Source organism: Chinchilla lanigera, unplaced genomic scaffold (assembly GCF_000276665.1).
Source record: "Chinchilla lanigera isolate Chin_1 unplaced genomic scaffold, ChiLan1.0 scaffold00098, whole genome shotgun sequence".
Taxonomy (NCBI): Eukaryota; Metazoa; Chordata; class Mammalia; order Rodentia; family Chinchillidae; genus Chinchilla; species Chinchilla lanigera.
In genome coordinates, this window is record NW_004955499.1 from 1,793,855 (window position 1) to 1,808,201 (window position 14,347).

At 46.7% G+C, this 14,347-nt stretch overlaps 1 protein-coding gene across 2 annotated transcripts in view; it reads left to right on the forward strand.

The window, feature by feature from the left end:
• Positions 1 to 14,347, forward strand: part of Arsh (arylsulfatase family, member H) — a 30,851-nt gene that overhangs the window by 6,499 nt on the left and 10,005 nt on the right. The window contains exons 3-7 of one of the 2 annotated variants that reach the window (XM_005406525.2): positions 3,731 to 3,880; positions 5,245 to 5,366; positions 8,182 to 8,307; positions 10,122 to 10,545; positions 12,177 to 12,313. In XM_005406525.2, the coding sequence (XP_005406582.1) occupies positions 3,731 to 3,880; positions 5,245 to 5,366; positions 8,182 to 8,307; positions 10,122 to 10,545; positions 12,177 to 12,313 (959 nt within the window). Of the gene's footprint in view, positions 1 to 3,730; positions 3,881 to 5,244; positions 5,367 to 8,181; positions 8,308 to 10,121; positions 10,546 to 12,176; positions 12,314 to 14,347 lie in introns of those variants that run through there. The other variant, XM_013505555.1, reaches the window with a different exon arrangement.

Consider the following 14,347-nt stretch of genomic DNA (forward strand, 5'->3'; position numbering starts at 1 on the left):
TGTATGTGTATATGTATCATGTATCTCTCAGGCTATGTATCTATGTTTATATGTTTATATGTATGTATCTGGTCTATATTGTCCTCTGTCATGTATTTATCCTCTGCAATATATGTGTTTCTATTTAGCTATATCTATCTTCTGTCTTCAGCTATGTATCCACCCTTGTTGATCAATGCCTAATATTTACCTATTAACTTTGTTCATTCATCCTTCTATGTATCTATGTATCTATGTATCTATCTATGTATCTTCTATCTCTCAGTCTATATATCTATGTAACTATCTATGTATCTATGTATGCATGTATCTATGTATCATATATTTCTCAGTCTATGTATCTATGTTTGTATGTATATATATGTATGTGTCTGGTCTATATTATCCTCTATCATGTATTTATCCTCTGCAATATATGTGTTTCTATTTAGCTATATCTATCTTCTATCTTCTAGCTATGTCTCTACCATTGTTGATGAATGCCTAGTATTTATCTATTAACTTTATCCATTCAACCGTCTATGTATCTATCTATTTATTTATTTATCTTCTATGTCTCAGTGTATGTATCTATGTAGCTATGTACATGTGTATGTATGTATGTATGTATGTATCTATCTATCTGGTCTGTATGATCATCTATCATGTATTTATCCTCTGCAGTGTATGAGTTTCTATTCAGCTGTATCTATCTTCTGTCTTCAGCTGCGTATCCACCATTGTCGGTCAATGCCTAGCATTTATCTCTATCCTTATCACCCGTCCTTCTACCTATCTGTCTGTCTGTCTGTCTGTCTATCATCGCCTGTCCGTTTGTCCCTATCTTGGCATGGCTAGTTTGAACACTGGCATCTTGGCTATTGAGACATTGTGATGACAGCACAGGATAGTTTGGACCAATAAAAGTCGATTTCACAGGAAGGAAGAAGCCAGCTATCGGAGCTCGTGCAGGAGGAGGAGGAGGGACAGCGGCCCCGGGGGTGAGGGGACCCGAGGGTGTAGGACCTCGCTGCACAGCTCAGGGAGGGCTCCTCGGGGCTCAGGAGGAAGTTTCCTGGGAAGTTCCCAGCTAAGCTCCCGTGGGGGTCACGGTTTCCGCCTTGGCTGCGGGGCAGAACCAGCCGTTTCCCCGCAGCTGTGTGCTCCGCCGGCCCGGCTCTGGGGTCCCCACACAGACAAGAGGGAATCTGAGGCACACGCCAGCTCGGGACACACAGTCTGGGACGGAATCCCCGGGAAGAGCAAATACCAAGGGGCTGAGACGCCCAAGTGCAGTGGACACGCAGTGACCAGCGGCCAGGCCTACCCCAGGTGCAGAAATTCGAGTGTGTGCACCCGAAGAGGACACCCGTGGTGGGTGGGGAGGCTGAGCAAACTTCTCCTGAGGAAGGATGCCCTTGAGCTGTCCATGGAGTGGTCGTCTTTTTTCTTTTGTCTTTTTGAGACAGGGTCTCGCTATGCAGTTCAGGCTGGCCTTGAGCTCACTTTGTAGGCCAGGCTGGTCTCGAACTCGCAATGATCCTCCTGCCTCAGCCTCCTGAGTGCTAGGATGACGGGTGTGCGCCACCACCGTGCTCATGGTGAAAAGGAGGGACCTCGAGGGAGAGAAAACATCTTTGTGGTGACATAACCAAGCATGACTCCTTCTGAAACGCTCACTGGGGGATTAACAGAGGCGGCCTTGGTGTCCCAGTGCAAAACATGAGAGGGAACATAAATTTCTCTCGTCCCATGTGAACCTGTCTTGGAAGAATATAAAAGGAGAGACCCAGGAAGAGCTAAATTCTGTGCAATACAGGGAGCCGTCAGTGGCTTCTTTTCCATCCCAAAGTGAGCAGTCCTTCGAAAGGTGGAGGGAAGGGACTTCTGCCCAGAGCAGGCAGGAGGTGGTCATGCTGGAGGCAGTTGGACCAGGTCCCCAAAACACACATCCACCTCGTCACCAAGGAACCTGCTATGGGGACGATCTCAGTCCATGCTGAGGCTGGTGCTATATGGAGAGTGAGTTTGCTTAGCACGGGGTTCTGGAGGACGAAGTCCTAGAGCACGGTGCTGCCTCCGGAGAGGACTTCTGGCTGCACCCTGACACGGCGTCCGAGGGAGACAGGCACGTGAGCCGGCTTGGGCGTCTCTTCCTCCCCTTAGAACTCCACTAGCGTCACCATGCAGTGCCAACCACCACGACTTCATCCAATCCTGATCAACGCCCAAAGGTCCCACTTCCGAAGACCACCAGTGTGGGAGTTTGAGGGTGAAGTTTCCAACACATGAAGTTTTGGGGGAGGCATTCAAACCACAGCAGTGGCAATTTTTATTTTCAAAACAAAACAAAACAAAACAAAAACAAAAGCCAGCATAGTGAAGCATGCTTGTAATCACAGCACTCTGGGAGGCTGAGGCAGGAGGATTGCAAGTTGGATCCCAGGTTGGGCAACACAGTGACTTTGCAAAGCCCTCTTGAAGGGAAGGAAGGAAGGAAGGAAGGAAGGAAGGAAAGAAGGAAGGAAAGAAAGAAAGAAGGAAAGAAAGAAGGAAGGAAAGAAAGAAGGAAGGAAGGAAGGAAAGCAAGAAAGAGCATGCAAAGCCCTAAGTTCAGTCTCCAGTATCACAGAAATAAAGCAGAAATAATCAAAACCAGGATGTGTTGTTACCATAGCCACGCAATTCCATTATATTTGCATGCTTAGAAGATGTCCTAAAGCACAAAATTGCCCTAAAGAGGAAACTATTTTGACTTGAAACTGTTTCTAAAGTTCCCTCAGACTTCAGAAATGGAGGCTTTTTGCCACCTTTTGTTGAGATAATTTCCAACGTGCTGGTGACTGTGTGTTTGGGAGGACATAGAGTCTGAACAGGACAGAATGTTGAATTTTGCAAATTTTAATAACCTCATCAACAAATGCTGTTTTACCCCAAAAGGACTGCAATCATCGGCTGATGGAAAATAAATGAAAATTATTATGATGTAAAACAAAATCAGATAATAGCAAACGCTGGAGAGCCTGCAGAGAAGAGAGAGAACCCCTCTACATCTTTGGTGGGAGTGAAAATAAGAAAAGTCATGGTGTAAGAATCAGTATGGAGATTCCTCAGCAAACTGAAACTAGAAATTGCCTTGGAACCAGGTATTCCCCTTCTAGGTGTCTTCCTAAAGGAATGAAGACATCCTGTTATGGTGACCCAAGCAAACCCAGTTTTATAGCAACACAATTCATAGTAGCTACATTTTAGAAGCAGCCTGGATAGCCAAAACGGATGAATGGATGAACAAGAGGAATTTATACACTGTGGAGTACTAAACAGCCATGAAGAAGGATGAATGTAAAGTCATGTGCAGGAAAATGTAAGCAAAGAAAGAAAGAAAGAAAGAAAGAAAGAAAGAAAGAAAGAGGGGGCTGGGGATTTAGCTCAGCAGCATAGTGCCTGCCTGGCAAGTGCAAGGTTGTGAGTTCTATTCCCGGTACTGGAAACCAAACAAACAAACAAACAAACAAACAAAGAAAAAATAAAAGGAAGAAAGAAGGAAAGATCAAGAAAGAATTCACCATGACTACCAAAGTGTGATAGTACACTCATCTAGAAAATGACTTTTTAAAGAAATCCTGACTTGAGCAAGCCCAGGCAGGTACATAGTAAAGCAAGAGTTGATGAATTTGCCTAAAATACAGACATTCAGACATTCATTGTGACGTTTTTCCTTTGTTCTTGTTTTTCCTCAAAACGCCGTCAGGAGCTGCTGGCTGTGGATGTTCGTCTGCTGCATCTATGGGGGAATAAATTGCGCGCTTTTGACGAGGAACTCCAGGCCTAACATTGTTCTGCTCATGGCAGACGACCTCGGGCTGGGCGATCTATCCTGCTACGGTAATAACACAGTGAGGTAAAGACGGACGGAGAATCGCCCGCTGCTGTGGTGCTGCCTGACGTCCCCACCCCGTGTCTCTGCCCTGGTGGACAGCCGTTTGTGGGAAGGAGCTCAGCTACTCGGGAGGCTGAGGCAGGGGGATCTCAGGTTCAAGGTCAGCCTGGGCAAGTTAATGAGGCTGGGTCTCAAAATAAAATAGAAAGTGCTGGAGCTGTAGCTCAGTGGTAGAGTATTTTTTCCTAGCAGTCATGACATCTTGGGTTCCCTGATAACTATCAGAAAAAGGATAAAACAAACCAGCAGAGGTCATACAGAGGAGGTTCCAAAGAATAAAGACAGTATTTCGCAGCTTGACCTCCTTAGTTTGTAGCGGTTGTTCTTTTGTTATAGGTGAATACAGATGCCGTAGAATTTACCTTTTTTACAGTTTTTAATACTTCAAGTTTCTTCTTTCTTTTTTCATTATTTTATGAGGCATAAACCTGAACAATTTTGTTATTTTAAAGAGGAAAAAAAAATCAATAAAGTGGAGTTTCAGAACAGCTTAGTAGGAGAGTGACAATAATAAATAATACAGTGCATATTGTTTCCTTCATAGTAGTTACTGAGAGTACAAGACATAGGCATGGTATCTTTTATTTTTGTCTTTTTGAGACAGGGTCTCCCTATGCAGTTCACGCTGGCCTCAAACTCACAATAATCCTCCTGCCTCAGCCTTCCAAGTGCTGGGATTACAGACATGTACCACCACACCCAGCCCAAGCATGATATCTTGTTCAAACAATATTAGGGCAATTTTTCATCATTGAAAGTGTACAATTCTGTAGCATTTTACACATTTAGCATAATCTCAGGGGATGCCAGTGAATTTTGACATCTCTGTGCCTTGTGTGTATGATGTGTTTTTCTATAGTAAAGGGCAGGTAGTATACACAGCATGGATACATTGCAGTCAGTTCACACCAAGGTAGCATGAAGTAGAGCTTTCAATTTCATCCAGCTCCCAGAAAAGTGTAAAATTTTAGAGTCCTGAATTGTTGAGTTCTGGAACTTTCTATGTGACGTTTTTTAGAGCATGGTGGGTGGTGGATAACAGAGCGCTCAAAGAGCCATGCCAGAGACTGCGTGAGTGACACTGCCCTCTGTATTATTTCAAACCATTCCTCTAATATCAAGGATTTAATAAAAAGGTGTGCTGTGTGTTGACCACAATCAGACAGAATGCTTCTGTGGCTTGATCACTCTTTTTTTTTCAAGTACTGGGAATCGAACTCACGACCTTGCGCTTGCCAGGCAGGCGCTGTGCCGCTGAGCTAAATCGATCATTCTTTGGGATTTAGAAACTCACCTCTGAAATCTTTTATGTTTGTTTCTTACAGCACCCCTAACATCGACCTCCTGGCCAGCGAGGGCGTGCGGCTCACCCAGCACCTAGCGGCTGCTTCTATCTGCACACCAAGCCGGGCCGCCTTCCTCACCGGGCGCTACCCTGTCCGGGCAGGTGTGTCAGCCTCAGCCTCCTCTCTCCCTTCCTTCCTCCTTCCCTCCCTCCCTCCCTCCATGCCTTCCTTCCTTCCTTCCTACCCAGGGCCTCACCTGTCCTAGACAAGGGCTGGGACTCCGACCCACATGCAAGCCCTGACAGGAAGCCTTTCTAGTGACGTACGTTTTCAACTCCGCCTAAGACTTCTCAAATAATCACTCACAGTCATAGAAACCTAAGTCCAAACAGGTTTATCTTGCAAGACGTGGACAGCTTAATTTCTCAAAGACGACACATGTGCTTTTGCAGTCGAACACTGCATCAAGAGCGTCGTGCCAGTGTAGAATTTTTCTTGCACTGAGAAAGGGCAAGCATGGGGCAGACAGACTCGCAGAGCTACTGTAGTTTAAGTATCTCTTTTTATTCACTGTTTGCTTCTGTGCCTGTAATTCACAGTTAGGTGGAATTCCAAGTAACAGGCAGATGCCGGTGTTGGGCATTTTTCCATTATTGTGATAAGATATCTAAAATGACAACCCAGAGGAAGACAGGTTGAACTGGGCTCACGGTTGCAGAGGGTGCAGTCCATGGTCGGCGGCTCCAAGGCAGGAGTATCATGGCGGATGGGTGTGGGGGAGGAAAGATGCTTACAGCATGGTGGCCGGGAAGCAGAGAGAGAGAGGAACAGACAAAGGGAAGGGGATGCAAGCAGATAAAACCCCAAGGTCACCTTCATGACCCCCTTCCCGCAAGCATTCACCACCGGCTAAGCTTCCCCTGCCTTCCTATTATGTGTCCCATGTTGAACCCATCAGTGGATTAATCCAGGCGTGAGCTCAGAGCCCTCGTGATGTTATCACCTCCCCGCAAGTCGATCAGCAACCCAACCTTCCATGCACTGAGCTTTTTGGGGTTCCCTCATATCTGAGGCACAACACTATCCCCAGCTACATGGGGTCCGGCAGCTGGAAGGCATGTGCATCTTCTTTATCAGAATTCCAGGGATCCATGACAGCTCTCATAAGCCACGTAAGGACAGTCCTTCCGGAAGATTTTCCCAGCCTGGGCTTCAGCTCTTAACGGGGAAGCGGTAGAGTGTTTGATTTGGGGGAGCGTCTCATGTTCTCAGAGTCCCCCGGAAGGCTCAGAGAAGAGAAAGAGAGAAAGAAGCTCGCAGAGCCTAGCAGAAGCTCTGCCCTCGGCTCCCGGCGTGACAGTCAGTGGAAAGGTTTCCAGGTGTGGGGTTGTCAGGGTTGACGCTGGATGGTGTTGTGCTTTGTTGAAAGTAGTTTGCAATAGCAAGCGTGGGAGTTCTGTGCTTGAGGAGGGGATGTGCGGGTCACACACCGAGAGACGCCTTAAACTCCAGGGTAAAGCACAGATGTGAGGCTTCAGCCCCGGGCTGGATGGCAGGGAAGCTCAGAGCTCAGGTCCAAGGGTAAGATCGCATGAAGACGCCCGGTTATGTGTTCTGTTCCAACTCAGCGACAAACGCCAGGTGTGATAAAAATGAACGGAAAGTATTTAAATTAGAAACAGTTTAGTACTGTAATAGATGCTAGGCCACGAATCCCCTCGAAATCCTCCCGGCTTTGTGCACACTCATCCCACCATCCTGGCCGCTTTCTGCAGCAGCTCTGGAGTCCTCTTTCCTGAGGGTCTTTAGCTGCGCTGTCCTGGCTGCCTCAGTGTAGTCAATGGGCTCAAAACCTTGACCTTTTCCGGTCATTTTGACCTTGGGGAGGAGCCAGAAGCCCCACGGTTCTGCACCCCATGAATAAGGTTGATGAGGACGCAGCGTCTGATTTTTATGAGCTGCCTTTCCATTGGACGGCGCTCAGCAGCAGCAACAGTGATCATGTTTGTTAGCATACCTGGTAAAGACCCTCAGGAAAGAGGACTCCAGAGCTGCTGCAGAAAGTGATCAGGACAGTGGGATGAGTGTGTGCAAAACCAGGTGGATTTTGAGGGTGATTCGTGGCCATGTGCATTTTACTATAACACTTTTTTTTTTTTCTAGTTAGATGTTCACAATATAGTTTGATCACCCCTTGTACATTTTTGAGATAAGCATCTGTTCGTGCAGTATTTGGGAGGTATGTACACTAAAAATTATTCACTGCTGTATGAAGTTCAAAGGCAAGTCAGTGTCCCATAGGCATTGCACGGCCATCCCTAATTCTGGGGCACGATCTACATTTAGTAAGAAAGAGGAGGAACTTCGTCTTCCATATCTGCATTGCTGAGTATGTGGAGTCAACCAACCAGAGAGTAAGACAGCTAAAAGCAATGTATCCATAGTGCATGTGCATGGATTTTTGTCCTTGCATTATTCTTGAAACAATGCATTTAACAATGATAGACACAGCATTTAGATTGCTAGGCATTATTGGTCATGGAGACATAATTTAAAGTATACAGGAGGAGGAGGGTAGTTCATGTGTAAAAGCTATGGTACGTTTTTGTCTTTTTGAGACAAGGTCTCACTGTGCAGTTCAGGCTGGCCTTGAGCTCACTTTGTAGCCCAGGCTGGTCTCAAACTCACAATGATCCTCCTGCCTCAGCCTCTTGAGCGCTGGGATTACAGGCAAGCACCACCACACCTGGCCAAGCTTTGTCATTTTATATCGGGGATGTGAACATCCATAAATGCTGGTACCCACCTGGGTTCTTGGTCTCAAAGGTCCACGGATAACTGCAAGATGATTTAAAGAGAGAGAAAGGGCTGGGGAAGAAAGGGAAGGAGGGAGGAGCTTCCAGTGCATCGGCGTGCTTGCTGGTGCTCACAGGCTGTCTTGGGACATTTATTCACCTGTTGTGCTTGCGAATGCAGGCATGGCGTCCTCCTCCAACCTGAACCGTGACTTCCCTTGGCTGGCTGGGTCTGGCGGCCTCCCTACCAACGAGACGACGTTCGCTGAGATGCTGCAGCACCGCGGCTACCGCACGGGACTCATAGGTATGCTTTCCAGAGGTCTGTGTGGGGGAGACCGAGGCAAGACACATCCCCGTCCAAGGCGACAAACACACCATGCTCACGCACCTCGCCACCGAACTGGGACTTTGTGTAGGGCTCTCACTCCTGTCCTGACATTGCTGGTCGGCGGCAGGTGAATAGATGTTAAATTAAGTGCTATGCCAGTCGAGAACTTAAGGGATCGCTCTGTCACACTGATAGGATTATGACCGGATTATTTCAGGAGCCTGTGCTCCCGGTGGAGTATGGGAATATAATCTCACATGTCCTTCAGGAAGATGTTCCAGAGAATTATAGACTTATCAGGTATTCTCACCTCCCTCTAAGACAAGATTTGGGGATCAAATCATTTCTATCCATATTGTTATTTGAGGAAACTGTCAATATGCTTTGCAAGACATGATTGTGCACTTCTTTGGTTTAAAAATAGAACTAAGCTATAATAATAGTAATAAGCTAATAATAATAGTATATAAACTATATACTGTATATTATTATAATGTATAATAATAAGTATTATAATAGTATATAAGCTTATATACTGTATGTTATTATAACTCATAATAAGCCATAAAATCAATAATAAGCTAATAAATTTGTGACCAGTGCAATGCATATTCTCACCCGGAAAATGTAAATTGCAGTGGTCTCTCGGTTCGTGAACTTCTTTCCATGGATCTGGTGGCAAATTGAATCGGTTGAGAACCAAATAAAATTCAGCGGTGAGATTCACTGTGGGCCTCATGGGGAAATTTGATTTGGTTCCTCATTTGATGACGTTAACTGAATCGTGGAAAGAATTAAGTTCGTTAGCAGAGGGACCGCTGCACAATCTTTGAGAAATTTTCCCATGTCTTCAGCTCACGAGCAAACAGGAGCTCACCCTCAAGGGTTGTGTTATTAATTCGTGTGACCTCAGACTGGTGAGTACACTGAGATGGTGCCTTTCGCCTTGGTAGGGAAGGTTCAGGGTAGGATTCAGCACAATCAAGTCAATAAGAAAGTGACGTATGTTGAGCCCCGCTGACTCCAGGCTGCGTAAACGGAATTACATCAGCAGAATGCTGGCGTGCTTGTGGTGAAATCCCCTGGTGACTTGGACCTGCGGCTGTTGGAGAGCAATTCCGTCGGGAGGAGTCTGGTTTAGTTGTGAGAGCACAGGATACGGGGGTGGGAAATTACCTCCAGGTCAGAGCTCTGGTGTGCAGAATGTACTGCAGCTCAGCAACAGTGCAGCTGCAGAACCCACAATCATGGGGTTTTGCTTCTTGGCTGGGTGCATTTGAGGGAACTATCAATGTGCAGTCTGATATACCTGCATGTCTCCTTGTCCATATGGTTGTTTGACGCCATTGAAACTATTTCTCTGGATACAAAGCATCTTTGCTTTCCAACAAGGGGAGAGATGTGAACTGCCCAGTGCAGACTACGTAGAAAAGGAGGCGGGACACATGTCTGTGACTCACCTGAGGATCCTCCAGAGTGAGCTCAGAAGCCTGGACACTACCAGCTACCTATTTGTGTGTGTGTGTGTGTGTATGTGTGTCTTTTTGAGACAGGGTCTCAGTGTGCAGTTCAGGCCAGCCATGAGCTCACTTTGTAGCCTAGGCTGGTCTCAAACTCGCAGTGATCCTCCTGCCTCAGCCTCCTGAGTGCTGGGATGACAGGTGTGCACCACCTGGCTCCACAATACCAGCTACCTGGGGTTTCCTTTTGACATTGAAATTGAGCTCAACTTGTAGGAACAACCGGGGTGGAACCTGCGACTCCCACTGCTGTATTTATTGTCTTCCCAGGCAAATGGCACCTGGGCCTGAGCTGCGCGTCCCGTGACGATCACTGCTTCCACCCGCTCAATCACGGCTTCCACTACTTCTACGGGATGCCCCTTGGTCTCCTGGGAGACTGCCAGGGCGCCAGGACCCCGGAGCTGCACCGCTGGCTGCGGATCAAGCTGTGCATCTCCACGGCGGCCCTCGGCCTGGTGCCCCTGCTGCTGCTGGCGCCCAAGCTCAGCGGCTGGTTCCCGGTGCCCTGGAGCGTCATCGTGCTCTTCGCGGTGCTGGCGCTGCTCTTCTTCCTGGGCTGGTTCTCCAGCTACGGCTTTGTGCAGCGCTGGAACTGCGTCCTCATGCGGAACCACGAGATCGTGCAGCAGCCCATGAGGGCGGAGAAGGTTTCGGCTCTCCTGCTGAGGGAAGCTCTTGGCTTCATAGAACGGTGCGCATCCTTCCTCGCCAGGCTGCCTGAAAGGGCGCTTTGTGCTGGTTTCCAGGAGCGGGTACAAAGCGATGGGTTGAAGCTGCTTTTGGTGGGGGCTGAGGGATGTCGCTCAGAGGTAGGACTCTTCCCTAGCGTGCACAAGGACCTGGGCTCCTTCCCTGCCGCCAAAAAAATAAGATGCAATCACTTTAGGTGATTTTTCTGATATACCTGCAAGTCTCCTTAGATGGACTAAAATAAATTCCCTGCAGTTTTTGAACGCTGAAAAGACGAATGATCAAGTTTTCTCTTGATCCGTTTTATTCTTATTTTAATGTGCATGATTTCCATGTGGATTAGGGGATCTCAATGGGTGGAAGCTTTGGGTGGTGGGATCTTGATTTTGCTGTGACGTGGACACAGGTGGAGGTAGTTCTCGCTGTCATAAATGATACGGGAATGCTGTGTGTTTAGAAATTCCCAGTTTTGCCAGGTGTGGTGACACACAATTAGAATTCTAATGCTTCAGAGGCTGAGGCAGGAGAGTCACCTCAAGTTTGAGGTTGGACTGGGCTACGTAGTGACCTCAAGACCAGTCTGAACTGTGCAGTGAATCCTTGTCTCAAAAATTAATGAATAAATAAATAATGTTAGGTTTAAGTTTTAAATGGAAGCTATGAGGATGTGAATGTAATGATCTCTTATCTTTCCATGCCAGCCCTCGTAGGTTAGAAATCAGAGGAACCTTCCAATTGGCAGTGTGGATTGTCATTGGCAGTATTTCCCTGTGGTCCCCCCAGGCTTCCATAGAGCTTGGTGGTAGAATATCGTTGAGCTCAGTCAATCGCACCATGAGAAAAAAAAGTAGAACACCCAAAGCAACATTTCAATGAGAGAGAATTATTCCTCTCTTGGGGTGCTGATATAAGGTGACTACCACCCCATCTTTTTCTGCCTTATCCTCTGCTATCTTGTGTGAGCAGCCTACTGGCCCAAAATGGTTGCCAAAGATCCAGCCATCATGCTTGGGTTCCAGGCATCATGAAGGAGGAAGAAAGGAAAAGGATTCCTTTCTACAAATGGCATGTTATATAATTACTTATGTCCTCTTGCCCGGGCATGGATGGTATTCATTCAAACAGACCCTGGTAGATTGACAGGAGTCTGAAAACGATTCTATGCTCAGGACAAGCATGGGTCCACCTGGATAGCAGAATTTCTGTGTAGCATATCCAGGACTCTGCTCAGGGTGGGATCCTTCCTATCGTAGACCCAAGAGAATGCTCAGGGGTGGTGGAAGAGAAACACTCTCAGGCTTTGTAAGGGGCTTCGTCCGTTCACCAAAGACAGAAAGGTTTATCAAGAGACCATTTAATCTCAGATGCAAAGCCTTGTAACGGAGAACAGAAAATGGACCGCACCAACGACTTCATGGCTAACGCAGATTTTTGGTTTCTTTTACTTCTTCCCCACTGTCTCAGTGTAACTCTCTGTGGTGTTTATGGTTCATATAATTGCCATTGATCATAGCACTTGGAAACCCCAACTGGCCATCAGATTAGGAGATCTTCCAATGAACACAGAACTGTGTCCTCACTGGGGTGCGCTTTTATTTCTGACGCTAACTGCCCTGCCTTTCTCCCCCTTAGGTACAAACGGGGACCTTTTCTCCTCTTCTTTTCCTTCCTGCATGTCCGTGTTCCACTTATTACCAGAGACAAGTTTGTTGGACACAGTAAATACGGATTATACGGCGACAATGTAGAGGAAATGGATTGGATGGTAGGTAAGTACTCAAATATGCATTCCATGTCCTGGAAGTAAAGGCAGTTCAGAGGAGGGGGTGGAGGCATACACATGTTGTCATGGCACTGGGGGAAGCTGAGGCAGGAGGATTGCAAGTTTGACCCAAGTCTGGGCCAGTAAGAGACTTAGGGAAACCTTGTTTCAAAATGAAAGGTAAAAATGATTTGGGACGTAGCTCCATTCAAAGGTTCTGCGGTCAATCCTGAGAGAGATAGAGGTAGAGATGGGATAGGGACAGGGGTAAGGATGGGGATAGAGGTAGAGGTAGAGATAGAGACAGAGATAGAGATGAGATAGAGAGATAGAGACAAAAGGAAAGCTAGGGGCTGGGGATGTGCTCAGTGGTAGAGCTCTTGCCTATATGCAAAAGGCCCTGGGTTTGATCCCCAGCACCACATACATAAAAGAAAACCAATAATAATAATAAAAAAGAAAGCTAGGGCAATTCTCTGTTAATTGTGTTAAATAATGTCCACTCTCTTGTATCTCATAGGCACCTAGTAAATACTTGTTCCACCAAATTGAATTTAAATATGGATCTAGGTCCCAGTGTGTGGGTAGAATCTGTTTTCCAAAATGAGTGCCTTGGCTTACCAATACAGAATTCCCCGTCTTGAAAGTAGAAATACTTTCACAAACAATCATTTCCCAGGAAACAACTCCAGTGTAGCAGATATCATCATCTCTAGTTATTTGGGGGGATGAAAAGCATACACATTTTTTCAAATCAATTTTACAGTGCACGCTTAATCATTCGGCATGGGGATTTACCAAAAATAGAGCCATTCATGTCAAAATCATGGTGGTAGTGAGGTGATACAGAGGATAGCTAGGTGAGTCAGGAGTGACATTCATATACAAAATAGTTGTAAAAAATATTGGTGCTATTTAAGTCACATTTTCCCATATGATATTCCTGGGAGAGCACTGCCTCATCTGCACAGTTATGTTTCACTTTTGAAGCACAGAGTAAGTTTTATCTTTGTTTTCTTCCTCCCTGGCATGGGAGACTTTGGGAGGTTGTGTTATGCAGAATCACGTGAGATAATAGTCACTTGTTCATTTGCCGTGTCTGTCCCTTGATATCTCAAGAGCTCTTGAAGCCAACAGAGTTGTTTTAATTTTAACCCAGCGAAGCACTGTGTAGCAGTCTAAAAGCATGAGAGTCTGTAAAGCAGGGTTTGGGGGAGGAGAGGACACAAGTTCAAATCACAGAGGGACCGTGGGTGTGTGAGAGAACAAAAGGAGGAATTCTGTGCACGGATAAATTCTCACACGAGCTCCCACTATGCAAATGTGCTTACAATTTTAGATGCTCTTTGCTTTAGTCAGTTTCGCATAACTGGGACAGAATTTCTGACCCTTGCAACTTCAAAAAAGAGAGACTGACTTTAGCTCACGGCTGCAGAGGGTGCAGTCCATGGCCGGCTGCCCCAAGGCAGGAGCATCATGGCGGACGGGCGTAGGGGAGGAAAGATGCTCACATCATGGTGCAGGGAAGCAGAGAGAGAAGGGAGGAGCCGGGGACAAGAACTCACCCTTCCAGGTCACACCCAGGGACCACCTCCACCCAGGTCCCGCCCCCTACAGCACATTCAGCAGGGAGCTCGTCCACGATGGATCCACCGAGGAGCACAGCGCCCCGTGATCCGGTCACCTTCCAAAGCCCCAGCTCTAGACACAGGAGGGTTTTGGAGGACATTTTAAATCTGAAGCCTGACGTTGTGCTGACATTGTCATTGCTTAATCCCCAGGAAAATCTAGAACACAAGGGAGGTGAGAATTGTCAGCAAGGTTCTAGAGTAGACGTGTGAGGAGGAGGCGGTTTGTATGGAGGAGGGTGAGGGCTTCACGAAGGGGAGCAATTTCCTGACCTCAAACCCTGCTGCAAGCTGGGGTGAGAGCGAAGCTGTCGGATCTTCAGTTCAGTTTGTATGCTGTGGAATAAAAATACTATATTTAGATCACACATGTAATACTTTCACTATGTGTCTGTTAGCATTCATTTATTTTT